The sequence below is a fragment of the Hemicordylus capensis genome, chromosome 2 (assembly GCF_027244095.1).
Source record: "Hemicordylus capensis ecotype Gifberg chromosome 2, rHemCap1.1.pri, whole genome shotgun sequence".
NCBI lineage: Eukaryota > Metazoa > Chordata > Lepidosauria > Squamata > Cordylidae > Hemicordylus > Hemicordylus capensis.
Window position 1 is genome coordinate 35,797,737 of NC_069658.1, and position 15,086 is coordinate 35,812,822.

Consider the following 15,086-nt stretch of genomic DNA (forward strand, 5'->3'; position numbering starts at 1 on the left):
CAAACAACAGCTGAAGGGCTAAAATAGGATATAATTCTCTCTTAAGTCAAGATACAAGAAGTCCTGGGTTCAAATCTTAGATAAGCCCTGTCTAGGGGTACAGGGTGGCTGTATCTTCAGAATGCCATATATGATCAATAACAGGGAGGGAAATTGAATCTGAGGAAGGCCTGCATGAGAAAGGTGTTTATTTAGCAGCAAGGGGAGAGAAGAGGCTGTAACTAGTTTGTTCGCAACTGACATTTTCTTTCTTAAGGCTGGTGATAAGGAAGGAAAATCAGTTGGCTTCTGCAGGCTACTCTCCGATGGCCATTTCTGACTTAAAATCTCCCTACCTGTGTAATGAAAATGTGGGTAGGAGAGTGGTCCAAAAAATTATCAGTGGAATGCGAGTAATGTTAGAAGTGTCAGGCCAGAGACATGTCAGTCTCTCATACAAAGTATTCCACCATTTTCAGCCATTGCCCCACATGGGCTGGGTTCACACAGCCACAAGGATCTTGTTTAAGAAGTTAATCAGGATTAGTGACCCCAGCAGGACTGAACCTAGAATTTCAGGCAATGCTGGTCAAACAGCTGCAGCTAACCAGCATATAACTCAGAGCAGCTTGACCTGGATTGCCCTGAAATTCTGGCTTCATACAATCTGCTCTGCTGGGCTCACTGATGTGAATTAACATTTTAACCAGGATCTTTGTGATTGTGTGGATCCAGCTATGCATTAGTATAACACAGAAAACAGCCTTTGAACTGGGGGTGGGCTAGTCTTGGGGAAGGAGTTCCATTACAGGAGTTTCCAACCTTGGGTGCCCAGATGATGATGGACACTAGCTCCCATCAACCCCAGCCACAATGGCCTTGGTTGCTGGGAATGATGGGACCTGGAGTCCAGCATCACCTGGGGAGCCAAGCTGAAAACCCCTGCTGTTTCCCTCCACATCAAGTGGACATGGAATTGTGTCCTTGACACACAACACTTGGTCAGTCCTATATTGAAAAAGTCAGCCACATTAACACACTTTGTGTGCTAAACACCAGCACAAGTATTTGTTCTTGAATGCTCCTACCTTGCTGAATGCGCCTGATTTTCTCTTGTGCCACCTTCTGGCCTTGCTTGTTTTTGTCTTGCTTGGAAGAACTTGCTTGTTCTTTTGCTTCCACAAGCTTACCCGCCAGGTGTAAATATCTTTCATTCTGTTCCAAATCAGGAAATTAGTGCTTATATTTTGCAAGTGTAAAATTATATTCTATGCATACTGCTGGCAAAACAATCTGAGAATTGCCAGCATCTTTAGAACCATTTTAAAAAATGAATAAATGCCTACCATGCTCAAGATGTTCTGTTACACATAGTAAAAATGGAAGAAGTGACACAGTAGCAACTCTCACACAGCTCATATCAAAAGGCACTTCTGTTTTTGTGAACCGCCTAGAGCCTTTGGAGTCAGGCGGTATATAAATTAATGAATGAATAAAAATAATAAACTTAGCTTTGTTATACGATTTATAAAAATAAATGCCGGATAAACTGTGGCTTGTTTTTCTCCCATAGGCAGAGAGAAAGACACTTTCCATGTGAATCTCACTGGAAGGGGCTATGGTTTTTCAAACACATAATTGTCTGTTTCCAGAGCTAAAGTAATCCCAAATCAGCAACTAAGGTTGGAGAAGCAGAGAGCGCAATATGCAGGACATTCTCTCAGTTCTAGAAAAGAAACACAAGATCCTTGGAAGATGTGAGACTCTCTATGACCTTGTCAGGTTCCGCCTCCTCCCGTATAGAGGGCTCCAGATGGCCTCAGAATTATAGCCAATGGGGGAGTGCTATTCCACTGTCCCTTCACAGACTGCCCAAGGGAACTGCTGCTTCCAGCTCTCCAAGGGAGTTGGAGCTCCTCCTGGACTAGCCCCTCATCCCTGGCCAGCCCCGGTTTATATAACCCTTGGCAGGTGGGGCAAGTCTCGTGAGATCTCGCGTTGAGTTGCCCCTGATCCTGCAACAATGCACCATCTTCAAGAGACAGCGCGCTGCTATCCTGTGGGGGCCAGGCAGGCAGATGCTCCCTGGCCAAGGCAAGTAGCCACCTCCAGGGCTGCATGGCCAGGAAGGACTGCCATCGGGTGCACCAGGAGGATAGGTTCCTGAGTGCCGGCCCAATCTCTCACAGCGGGATCCCCTACAGTCCTCTTTCAATCTTAGGGATGGAATTCCTGCTCAGCAGCTTTTGACATTTCTCTTGGCAGTTGTACTGAAACCAGGGTCCTACACTACCCCCACAAAGAGGAAATGTGCAGAATTAAGCTCTCTGCTGTATGTTTTAGTGGCTGGAAGAAGAAAGTAGGTGCCAGTTTTCTGGTAATACAAATGGTGAAGGTTGGGGGACCCCACCAGCAGGTGTCAGTCATCGTCTTTGCTGAAGCTGTCCAGGTGGGCCAAAGTACATTTCCAGGGAAGGGAAGCAAGAAATCAAATTCTCTGCATCTTTTTCACTTGCACTGTCCATCAGAAGGTAGCTCTGCAACCACTGCAGCTATGTGGGCAGCATTAAAAAAATGAAGAAAGGGACTGGCTCTTCTGCTGGAGCTGCATATTCTCTGCTTTGCCCCATTTGACAAGCAGCATCTGGGAATCATGTCAGATGCTTGTAATTGCTATAAAAGATCTCTAGTTTTCACTACCTGTACTTAAGGTTGTGTGTATGCCATGTTTCTGAAGACGTTGTAGAACTGGTGAAGGTGCAGAAGAGGGCAACCAAGATGATCCAGGGGCCTGGAACACCTTATGAGGCAAGGCTATGGCATCTGAGGCTGTTTAGTATGGAAAAGAGGCAACTACAGGGAGACATGATTGATGTGTATAAAATTATGCATTGAGGAGATAGAGTGTGGTTAGAGAAATTTTTCTCCCTCTCTCACAACACTAGAACCTGGGGTCATCCCATGAAACAAGGTTGAGAAATTTAGGACCGACAAGAGGAAGTACTTTTTCACACTGCGCATAATCAAGCTATGAAATTCTTTGCCATGGGATGTGGTGATAGCCAGCAGCTTGGATGACTTTAAAAGGGGCTTAGACAGATTATGGTGGACAGGTCTATCAATGGCTACTAGTCTGGTGGCTGTGGGCCACCTCCAGCCTCAGAGGAAAGATGCCTCTCAATACCAGTTGCAGGGGAGCAACAGCAGGAGAGAGGGCATGCACATACCTCTCGCCTGTGGGCTCCTCAGAAGCATCTGGTGGGCCACTGTGTGAAACAAGATGTTGGACTAGATAGGCCTTAGGCCTGATCCATCAGGGCTGTTCTTATGTTCAAAGCCTTTGTTGGTGCATTTTTTCTTTTCTTTCTTAAAGCAGTGGATACACAACCCTGCCAATACTGACCTCTGAAATATAAGTAGGAGCGTGCAGATTCTACACTTGCTCCTTTTGAAGAGTAATGTGAGTTGGTTCCTATGTAGGATTCAGACAGAGGAATATGGCAGGTATGTACGATCTCTAGTTCTGGATTAAGGATTATTGCACTTGGGTAGATTAAGTCATTTATTAAAATAAATAAATATGTACATAAATAAGTTTTAAGTGAGCAGAAAGTCACATTAAAAAGTTCATGAACTTACAGGATCAAATTTTTCCTCCTCTGAATTTTTTATAGATTCACTTTTCTCCTCATCACTCTGTTGCTCGGCATACTGCAGGATCCATTCCTTCATGCTGATCTCTTCCTTTTTTTCAGCATTTACCTTTGGATATTGTAAGAATAAAGTAAATACGCTTGCAAACGTTTTTAAATCTGTATTTTAAAAGAGAGAGAATCAGATTGCACCACAGAACAAATGTAAAGTGTGTTAGGTACTTCAATAGGAGTAATTCTGGAGGACATGCTTTATATCCAAACTGTACATTTCCCAAAGTTCTCACACAAGCTATATGTGAACATATTATGTTTGGCAAATTCATTGAAAGGTATCTCAGAGTTCTCCACTCGGCTTTCTAGAAGGAACCCTTCATCTTTGAAGGATAGAAGCATCCTGTGAACACTCTATAAGATGCAGATCAGACTTTAATATGTTCATGTGAACAGGGTGTGTCTAGGAACAGAAGCATGTTTTCTTTAAAGAGGAGCTGGTATTCTGGTTCTTACCTCTTTACTCAGTGAGAATAGAGAGTAGATGAGAGTTTTAAGGTTCATTCAACTGTTCATGTGAAGAAAAGACCAGCTTGTCAAACAATTTGTGTACATGTATTTCAAAAGCCACAATTGTTTTACTAGTTTTAAGAGAAAATCTACTGGTTTTGGCAACAAAGTCAGTCCAGCATTTCCTAGATGATAACATGGACATTGTCATCTAGCCTCATAGTCTGTTTGGATTAAACTCCTTTCTGACTGGCATCAAATACTGTGCTTCAGAAAAGTTTAAAAAAACCTGTAGCAGTCCTAAATTTAAACTTTACCTTATCTAAATGGATCAGGACAAACTTAAGCACTATTACCGAGAGAGCCTGTTTGGGGGCTCCCAGGAGAACCCCCATACCTGGTTTGGGGGCTACCGGTAGGCAGTTCCCACATTTTGCTGTTCAGATTCCACAGGACTGAGATCTCTAATAGGCTTGCATGAACTAACTAACAGGGCATATCACTTGGCATGTAGCCTGGGAAATGGTAGCTCTCAGGTCAAGTTTAATTGGGACTGCAGGAAGACCTCCCTGCGTTCACCCCCTTGATTGCTTTCAGGTGGAGAATGCCAGAGTAGACACAATTCAGTCAAGCACTATTAGCCAAGCATTCCCCCGTGTTGGATCAGGTCAAGTTATCTCTTATTGCTCTTACCTCTTATTGCTCAGGAAGGAGCAATAAGAGGTAACAGGTTATCTCCTCTGCTAACGAGTGTGTTAATAGCTGGCTCAGGGCACAGGAAGCAAGCTTGTTAACATTCCTAGTCACTCCCAAGGGATTATAAAAAGACAAGATAAGCCCTAATGCGTCCATTATGTTTTATCCTCCACAGGTCTTTCAGACCAATTCACCCTTTGTATCGAAAAAGAAGTACACTCAGACAATTTGAATAGGACAAAGATACTTTGTCTCTTTTGTCTAGCTTTTCATAAAAATGCAATCAGCAAAATGCCGGTTTTGGCTATTAGTAGTGGAGACACAATCAATCCTGTCTCTCCCCCTTTGATTCACCAGGTGTCTTTTCCTCGAGTGCACTAGCTGCCTGTCACTACATCTTGGCATTGAAACCACCATCTTGCTTTGCCCTGCATCTTACTTTGCTTTGCTTTTCACCTCCAGACTGGCCCTTTTTTCTAACTCGGTCTGCACAACTCTTGGCTGCGAGATCCTGGTCTTCCGGGATCAGATTCCCCTTCGATTTTTCTTGGTCCCTGGGTTCCCGCTCGTGCCTTTTGCCTCCCTGCCTACCCCGGAGGAGAGAAGTCCTTCGGTATCGACCAAGCTACAAGGGTCCAAACACCCCATCAGACGGATCAAGGTAGTAGCTAACCCCTTCTCTCAAACCTTTCGTTCTTGCCCCTTCTAAAATCCAAGACTGTTCTCTCTACTCAGTCCAAAAATAACCACCTTTATTTCTCTTCCTGTATCCCTAAACGCTATAATAAACCTGATTCTGTTTTGAACCTCAATCTCTCTGTTCAGTTCTTCCCGCAACTGAAGCTTTGAACAATATTCTGAAAGTGGGCTGCTCCATTCAAGTTTGCTAATTCCACCACACAAGCCCAAAAATGTACCCAGGGGTATCTGCCAATTCCTTGGGTGCAGCTCCATTGACAACATATGTTTTTTAGGTTACAGGTTTTGTATTTATTTATTTTATTATTTAAGCACTTCAAAGATCCCCTTACACCATTATCCCATATCCAATTAAGTACCTTTTTTTCACAGTTATTTTCCTTTTTGTTGTTGTTTGGCATCTGGGGTGTTTCACATCGTGGCAAAGGTGAATAAAATTTTGCTCTAGTTTTTTGTTGCTCTTCACCAAATTGTTGACTGAAACCTTCAGGCAATGCATCTTTGGAGAAAAAACAAAAACACTGAATTTAAAGTGTAATATTTATGAGAAGTGTCCATTACATAGATGCACAGTCTCAATTGTTACTTTTTCATTGAACTGAATTGTCAGTATTTCCCTGGGAAAGGAGAGATGGTCTTGTGGCAGCAAGCATGACTTGTCCCCTTAGCTAAGCAGGGTCTGCCCTGGTTGCATATGAATGGGAGACTTGATGTGTGAGCACAGTAAGGTATTCCCCTTAGGGGATGGGGCCGCTCTGGGAAGAGCAGAAGGTTCCAAGTTCCCTCCTTGGCATCTCCAAGATAGGGCTGGGAGAGATTCTGGCTTGCAACCTTGGAGAAGCTGCTGCCAGTCTGTGCAGACAATACTGATCTAGATGGACCTATGGTCTGACTTAGTATATGGCAGCTTCCTATGTTCCCTGCAATGCTGTGAAAAAGAAAACGACTGCAATTTGTTCAGTTCTATTCCCATATTAATTTCAACACTTTTTGTAGCTATCACATATTCTGTAGAAAGTGAGGGAATAGAAAGTGAGGGAATAGTCCAAATATTTAGGGGATGGACAGAAATTTTTATCCTAAACCTTGAGAGTGTCTTGCTCTCTCATTTAATGTTAGAAACATCTACTACTGTATATATTTTATTCTTAACTGAGGCATATGTAACATTATATAAGACTTCTAAAATATCATCTTGCAGCAGTGGGATATTTCCGCTGGTAACTCCAAATACTAAGCCAGTGGTAAAATACTGGTGTAAATGCAGAGTTTATACAAACATGTTAAATCAAGATTAGTAGTTTATGGGCCAATAGATTGGCATGGGGAAAGGCAATTTCAGTTCTAAGTAACATTGCTAAACTTCAAAGCCACAGTTTGTCTTTGTATTTACCATCTGAAAGGTTTAAGCACAGCCAGTCAAGCGCAGAGTGTAGGTCACCACCATACAAAATAGTATTTTTCATGGCTTCTTCAATATCTTCAGTCTTAAAAGAAAACCCTTGCAAAGCCATGTATACATCCTATAAAGCACAATAGGATAAAAAAAGGTGTAGACTTGGTTACGATTCAGAGGCTCTTTGTAGCATTGGAATTCTTAAATGGCTATAACTGAATAGCTCTGGGTTTGCATCCCAACAGAAACACTGAGCCATCTTTGATGCTGCAGCAAGTAGGAAATCTATGCTCACTGGGGACTGTGATTGCATGGATCAGAGTACTCATGGCCATGGAGTTTTGGATCAGTCCCGAAGTCTGTACTCATGCACTCAAGCAAACATTTAATAAGAAAGATAACCTAGTATTAAGATATTATACTGTACTGCTCAAGGACATACACAAAGACTGGATAAAAGAGCCAATGTCAATGCAACATAGCCCATTCCTTAACCATGGTTAAAGAATCAGGGCCATATCTTACGACTGTATGATTCTTCCAACCAAGCTGCCACGTGAGCACAATTTATTTCTACCAGACTTAATCATGCTTAAAAGTTATGTCTATATCTATCCATCTATGACTGCCTTGCACTATAAACCTCCAAGACAGCTTCAAACTGACCAGATTCAAACTTGGGTTCCAAATCCTGATTAAGAATGGGACTCCGATTAGCATTAATTTTCATTAAGGATGGTAAAGTACCATAAAATACACACAAATGCTGCCAAACAGAGGAAGTATTTGCTTTTCATAAAGAAGAGAGCACACAGCTTACACTTAATCCCCTAGTCATCGGAAAGGAATAATCACATATCTACCCCATCCTAACTATTAAGCTAGATTCTACCACAAATATATTCTCTGTCTTGAAAAATGAGAACATATTTTAATTTGCTCATTTATAGTGGAATATTCAACTCAGCCAAAAACAATTTAATATTTCCCAGTTTCAAGGAGGAGAGGTTTATTTTTTAGACACATGAATGGTGAAAATCAAGCCACTTTGATTTATGAGGTTCCTTTTTAAGGTGATCCACCAACTTTTCTATTGTAGCATACTTTATATTTACATATTATGAATAGGAAAAATCTTCCATCTTACCTGTAGTTTTTTAGCAGTAAGTCTTCTAGAAATCATTCCCTTTTCACCACTTTGTTTTTTATGCTCATTGATTACACCAATAATTCTTTTTTCCAAGTTACTGTTAATCACTACCTGCAAAGAAAAACATCATTTATAGCTTAAGCAAGCTCTTGCAGATTCTTTGCTAAACCACAGCAGCATCTAAACAAAGACAGAATGCTTGAAAGCAGCATATATGGGCCAAAGATTATCTGTGTCAGATTTCTACATGAAAAGATTTCTATACTAAATCTGTGCAATAAAACTACTTAGTAGAATTTGATGTTTAAAAAAGATATAGCTCCTAACACACAAACTTGCTGGATCAGACCAAAGCACTGTTCCCTCTAGCAGGGATTCCCAGATATTGACGACTACAACTCCCACGATTCCCAGCCAAAGGTCACTATAGCCGGGGATGCTGGGAGTTGTAGTGAACAACCACTGGGAAACCCTGTTAGAGGAAACAGTGGACCAAAGGTCGGTCTAGCGCTGCATCCTGCTTTCCACAATTGCCAATCTGCAAGAATGCAGATACAACACCCTCTCCCACAGCTGCTCCCTGAAACTGGTATTCAGAGCATACAGCCTGAGAATTGATGTTACATAGGAACATAAGAAGCTGCCATATACTGAATCAGACCACTGATCCATCTAGCTCAGTATTGTCTAGAGACTGGCAGTGGCTTCTCCAAGGTTGCAGGCAGGAATCTCTCTCAGCCCTATCTTGGAGATGCTAGGAAGAGAACTTTGAACCTAAATGCTTGTCCCAGAGAGGGGAATATCTTACAGCACTCACAAATGTAGTGTCCCATTCATATGCAACCAGGGCAGACCTTGCTTAGCTAAGGGGACAAGTCATGCTTGCTACCACAAGACCAGCTCAGTTTCATATAGTTTCATGACCAGTTTCATATAGTCTTCGTGACAAAAAGTCATTGGCAGACCTATCGTCCATGAATTTTTCTAATCCCCTTTTAAAGCCCTCTAGTCTAGTGATAATCATCACTTCCTGTGGCAGCAAATTCCATAATCCAAGTGTGTGTTGTGCAATTCTACTCATACAGAATAGTCTCACTTCATAGGTTAACATAATATTGTGTCTTCACCTCACAGATAGCCTTACCTTAAGAACAGATTTATCTGCATTTGCAGAAGCACTGGAGTCAGCTGTAGAGCCAAAGCTATAGGTTTTTGGACCTGTAGATTTGAACAAATAATTATCTGAGTAATACCAAACAAGAACAAAATTGAAAAACAAACACTGGAGCCAGTTTTCATATAGACAGTTGAAAGGTTGGAGCTCTAGTAAAGCTTGCTCATTGTATACATTACAGTTTTATCAGCATATTTGCTATTTTTACTATCACACATTAACAGCACAGGTGGGACCTATGGATTTCAAGAAACCTGTGCAACAGAAGCCATACAACAAAACTTGGAATATGGGCATTCAGTGAGAAGTATAAACAAGTAAAAAGCAAATATGGAGAACAGTTCTTCTCAAACTGTGTATAGATCATTCTAATTAAGCTGGCTGTCCACATGCAAGACATGTGCAACTTCAGAGACCCCGCCTGCAAGTTATCACAGCTTGTCAGACTAGTTCATGATTGTGTTCTAGGAGACATCAATATGAACAGAACCACCATGTCCCACTTACTTTCCCAGGTCTTAAAAAGAAGACAACCAACTAGTTTGGGGTTTAAAACAAAAACAAAAAAGAGTGAAAAGAGCATACAACATTAATGTCTTCACACAGAAAAGAAGCTGGTGCAGATTGCATGGCTGGGTTTGCTGCATCGGATACAACTTTATCTTCTGACTCAGCCTTTTATACTTACAGCAACTGCATAAAAGACATGAATTAAATCCCAATTTATCCAGGTAAGTGTAAACTTCCCACATGCAGAAAGTCAATACATGTTTAACATGTATCTATCACATATGGAATCCCACTGGCATGCTCAGATTAATATATAAATGAGCAAACAATACGTGTCTGTTAAACATGACACCCATCCCCTCATTATACCCAATTCGTGCGAGTTTCTTGGTCTAAATGGGAAAAGCAGGTCTGATAAAAACAGTTAAAAAAAACACACAAACAGTTAGGCACAAACATGGAAGGCCTGTGCTCTCTGCACCCTGTGCATAACAAACCCAACCTTGCAGCCTAAATAGGCAGGGACATATAGAGAGAAAGCTTCACCTGTTGGACTGCTACCTTAAGGCTTTTAAAGGCATTGGAGGCGCCCTGCCCTTTCCGATCCAAGGCGACCATTCTGGTCCTTAGGCTCGGCTTCAGTGATTTGTGCCTTGCCGGAATCCAAGAAGCCGGCCCCTCTCTTAAGGAGACCACCCTCACAGCCACAGCGCCGTCCGAGGCACGTCTACTCAGACCAGTAAGTGCCACGGTGCTCAGTGGGGCTCACTCCCAAATAAGCAAGCCTAGGACAGCAGCTGGAGGCTCTCTGGGCTGGAAGCAGCACCACTGCAAAAGCCAGTTTCTGTCGGGAGGCCCGCCCCGCCCGCCAGTCTGCTCCAAAGGTGGGTACCTTGTTTAAGCCGGGGGTCCTTGACAGCGGGGCTCGGTCGGGGCACCGGGGGTCTCCTGCCCGCGGCTTCCCCGGCAGCTCCGGATTCGGCCGGGGCGGGGCCTACCGCTTTAGCCCGGGCTGCGGCTACAGCGGCGGGATGGACCGTCCCGGCCCCCGCGGCGCCGCTGCCGGCCTTGTGCTTTTTATTCTTGCCGCCCATGACAGCGGCCACACGCTCCTCTGCGCTATAGAAGTCTGACAAAGCCCCAGCGGACCTGACGCCGGGAGCAGCCTGGCCTCAAGCAGCGCGCTCTCCGATTGGACCACATGCCACGCCGGGCGAATCCTCCTCGGCACAGGCACTTCCGCCCAAAGATGGACTCGAACGCCCTACTTCCTGCCGCCGCGTATTCTGGGAGGTGTCTAGTAGGCGGGTTGCGGGGAGGATGAATCCCAGGTGCTAAATTAATGTCTTCTTCATTCAAAGGGAAACTACACTTTATTCAGACATTATATTGTAAGCTGCATACATGTGTCTGTACAAAATACATGTTTTTGTGTGGATGACTTTTATTTTGAAAGTGAACCTATTTTAGAACCTTGTGGTACAGGTTCCAGTGTACTTACCTGAATTTATTGTGTTAATAAATTCCTTTCCTGTAACGGAGTTCCAATGAATGCCTGCTCTGCACATGTAACAGTTGTTTTAATTTTAAAAATGCCCACAAATGCAGGGCACAAGTGTACTCCTGTACACTTGTGTCTTGTATCTATTTTATTGTTGTGAGCCGCCCCGAGCAGTAGTGCACTGGAGGGCTGAGGTATAAATACTTTAAATAAATAATAAATACTGTACGTGTGCTGAAAATAACGTGTGAATAACTATATGTGTTCACTTACACATAGATTGTGCATGGGCTGAACATAATGTGTGCATAGTTTTGATGGCTCTCTGGTTTCATTTTTATCTTATGCTTCTTTCAAGGAGCTCAAAGCAAGGTTCATAATACTCCCTCCCTCTTTTATCTTCACAATAACCCTGTGAGGTAGGTTGGTTACCACCAGTCTACCTCACAGGTAGGAATAAAAGGAAGGAGGAAGAACGAGAAACCTTGCTCTGGTCTCCTTGTGGCGAGATAGTGACAGACTGGCCCAAGTCAGTTACCCAGAGAGCTTCATCGTGGTTGAGTGGGGATGTGAACGGCCCATCCATTCCCCTGTCGTCGCCCAACTTTATAAGTCTCCAGCAAGCTCCTGATTGCAGCTGATAGAATTCTCCATACGCAGGGCAAGAGTCGTGCAAATGCATAGGCATTAGTGTGTGCAGTCGCTGTTGTTTTAAAAGAGAAGACAGGACTTAGAAGTCCCTTTGGTTACAGTGCTTTCAATAAACATGCCCTCAAGAAACAAGATAAGGACTGTTCATATGACTGAATGCCGTATTTTGTTTCCTTTTTAAATGAAGCGCTTCCCCCTCGGGCATCCCAAAGAAAACAGAAAGGGGTCTCACCATAGAGACGTGAAGTCTAGAGCGAAGCCACTCAGGACGAAAACGAAAGTCGGTCCTCAGTGACGAGCGGAAATTCCGTGTATGTGTGTCACTCTAGACTTCCCTCTCCATGTTGTTCTATGTGCTGTGCCTGTTGGAAGCGCAGCTCGTGCGTCTTTTTCAGGAAAGATGGCGGACGCCTTTGGCGACGAGCTCTTCAGTGTGTTTGAGGAAGATCCCGCTTCAGCCGCGGCCGCCACCTCAGGCTCGAAGAAAACGAAGGGAGCGACTGCGACCGCTGCTGCGGGGAAGGCTGGGTGAGGAACGCGGACCGCTAAAAACCGGAACCGGGGCGGCTCATGCTCGAGAAAGTCTCTCTCGTCGCGTGGATGAGGAGGACCGGCTGAGCTCACTTTAGAGGAGCCGGGTGGTCGGCTGGAGGTTCTCCTGGGGCAGGTTCTTAGGGGTTTGGCTGGAGTCAGGGGTTTCTTTCGGTCATAAGTGGCTGCACGTGGCAAACATATCCCCCACCAGTCCCTGGAAATTAGCTTCCCCCTCCCCGTTACTGGACCCTTGTGACTATTTCAAGCAAGAGTGCTTCTCATCTAAAGTTTACTTTTATTTATTATTGTGTGTTTGTGCATGGCTATGTATGTGTGTTTGTGTGTATCTAAGGGGACAAGCATGATTTGTCCCTTTAGCTAAGCAGGGTCCACCCTGGTTGCATTTGAATGGGAGACTTGATGTGTGAGCATTGTAAGATATTTCCCCTCAGGGGATGGAGCCACTCTAGGTTTCAAGTTCCCTTCCTAGCATCTTCAAGACAGGACAAGATTTTTTTTTTTTAATAGGACAAGATTTTTTTTATTGAACCAGCAAACTACCAAAGCATACAGTATGTTACCAAAGCACAATTATATACAAAATGGTTGTTTGTACATCATATATCTACAAAGATTTACAAACAAGGATTTGGTAACCCACAGGGTTATAAAGTATATGCAGGCAGTACTGTAATGGGGGGGGGTGTTTTGTCCAACGTCCCTTTCCACAATTTGTCCCATTGCTGTTTAGAAGAGATACACTTGTCTTTTGCACATAACCATACATGGAGGTTCTAGCAGGGGAGCGCAGCTATTGTATACCCTTGACGGAAGAATGGTACACTCTTTCTATCTGGGATGGTCGTCCTCTTCCACCGAGTGCGCAGCTTTGGGAGGGACGCACATGGAGAGGTGAGGGAGGAAGGGGACACCCGCCTAGCCAGCCAGATCAGCTGAATCAACCCTGGCGATCAATGGGGTGACAGATGTCGCAGCCAGATCGCCCTCACATCCTATGTCGCAGCCAGATCGCCCTCACGGCCTATGGCTGTAATAAACTGATTCATTCATACAAACTTTTCCAGAAGAAATTTACTGTCTCATCTGCGTGAACCTCTTGGTCGCGTCTTCCCTCCCTATTCCTATGCAGGAGCATTGCATAAATGACATACAGGTTTATTAACCTGATTACAAGAAGGGGAACGTTCCAGTTCCCTAGTATGAGGGCAGGTTTCTTTCTGGGACCTCAAAAAGAGGTTCTATTGCTCAAACCCAAGGTTACGGTAGTTCTTTCCAAGTCTGTTTTTCCAAATCAAGCCACTCTAACAACTTGCTTACTCCCTGCCACGCTCTTTTGGCTACCACACGCTCTTTTAAGAAATGTGCGTGGGTTTCCCTGAAAGCTAGTGAGCCTAGCTCACTAGCTTTCTGTTTGCAGGTGATTTTAGGACACTCTTGCTTGTCCGCTGGGAGCCATGGCTTAGCCGCGTTAAGCGGCAGTACTTGGTGGTATAAACGCCACTTCATTTCCCATAAATGAAAAGGGACCTTTTTCTCCTTAAAGAGAGCGATAGGGTGATCGGGTTGCAACAAGTACTGTGAAATGCGGTGTTGGTAGCGTTTACATTCTAGATCGGGTTTTTAAAAATCCACTTCTAGAATCTCTCCATAAATTGTTTTCCTTAGCTGCTTAACTGAGGAGGATCCTTTAAATAGATCCAGTTCAACCTTCCATTTTTTTTAGTGTGAATAACAAATCTCTCAAGTAGTCCGGGTGGTCTGATATGTTAGGCTAGCTGTACATATGTTTTGCACTGCTCTGCAATCGTTCCCCACCCCCTTAGACTGCCTTATCACAGCTTTCCTAGTGATGTGCCTCTTAACTTTTGAGCTCTAGCGAACTGCATGGATGGTGATATTTAGTATTCTGTCAGTGTACATGATACAAGTGTAAAGGTAAAGTAAAGTGTGCCATAGTGTTTCCAACATGGAAACATACTAGCAGGGATTTGAACCGACAACCTCTGGCTTGCTAATCAAGTCATTTCCCTGCTGCGCCATTGGTCTAATCTGATACCTCCCCAATTATGGGTTTATATGTAAGCTATTTCACACTCACATCTATTTCATTCCCCTTGCCTCTCCTTTCTTACTTACTTTATTTGTTTGGTTGGTTGGTTGGTTGTTTTTTCTACCACACTTCCAAAATGGCTCAGGCCGGTTTACAGTTAAAACAAACCATTAAAACAGTAAAGAGCTAAAACATAAATTAAAAACAACTTTGTCACCACCCCTATCCCACCCCTGTTCAGATGTCAATTACAAGCTTTTTGGAGCAGGAACCCCTGCTTACTTGGCAAAGAGGGCACCTTTTAAAACATTGATGCTCTTTATTTAGCAGGGGGAGAGTAACTGGCCCTATCCACCCCCAGCACAGTACCTCCAATGACTGTTGCTGGTGTCTACCTTATGTTTCATTATAGACTAGTATTTTTAAGCCTGTTAAAATAACGGGCGCTAGTAGCCTTTCTTTCTTTCTTTCTTTCTTTCTTTCTTTCTTTCTTTCTTTCTTTCTTTCCTTCTCCCTCCCTCTCTCCCTCTTTCCTGCCTTCCTTCTCTCTCCCTCTCCCTCCTTTCCT

At 43.6% G+C, this 15,086-nt stretch overlaps 2 protein-coding genes across 3 annotated transcripts in view; one reads left to right on the forward strand and one right to left on the reverse strand.

Moving 5' to 3' along the window:
• The window catches only part of DHX29 (DExH-box helicase 29), a 67,681-nt gene extending 56,667 nt beyond the window's left edge, over nucleotides 1–11,014 (reverse strand). The window contains exons 1-7 of one of the 2 annotated variants that reach the window (XR_008316512.1): nucleotides 10,654–11,014; nucleotides 9,222–9,295; nucleotides 8,075–8,188; nucleotides 6,925–7,054; nucleotides 5,891–6,030; nucleotides 3,619–3,741; nucleotides 1,068–1,194 (exon numbers count right to left, since the gene is read on the reverse strand). Coding sequence is in view for 1 of the 2 variants with exons in the window: in XM_053297579.1 (XP_053153554.1) it covers nucleotides 1,068–1,194; nucleotides 3,619–3,741; nucleotides 5,891–6,030; nucleotides 6,925–7,054; nucleotides 8,075–8,188; nucleotides 9,222–9,295; nucleotides 10,654–10,855 (910 nt within the window). In the remaining variant the exon portion in view is untranslated. The remainder of the gene's footprint in view (nucleotides 1–1,067; nucleotides 1,195–3,618; nucleotides 3,742–5,890; nucleotides 6,031–6,924; nucleotides 7,055–8,074; nucleotides 8,189–9,221; nucleotides 9,296–10,653) is intronic. The other variant, XM_053297579.1, reaches the window with a different exon arrangement.
• Nucleotides 11,015–12,258: 1,244 nt separating this feature from the next.
• Nucleotides 12,259–15,086, forward strand: part of MTREX (Mtr4 exosome RNA helicase) — a 75,127-nt gene continuing 72,299 nt past the window's right edge. The window contains exon 1 of the mRNA XM_053288227.1: nucleotides 12,259–12,441. Within this exon, the coding sequence (XP_053144202.1) occupies nucleotides 12,314–12,441 (128 nt within the window). The 5' untranslated portion in view covers nucleotides 12,259–12,313. The remainder of the gene's footprint in view (nucleotides 12,442–15,086) is intronic.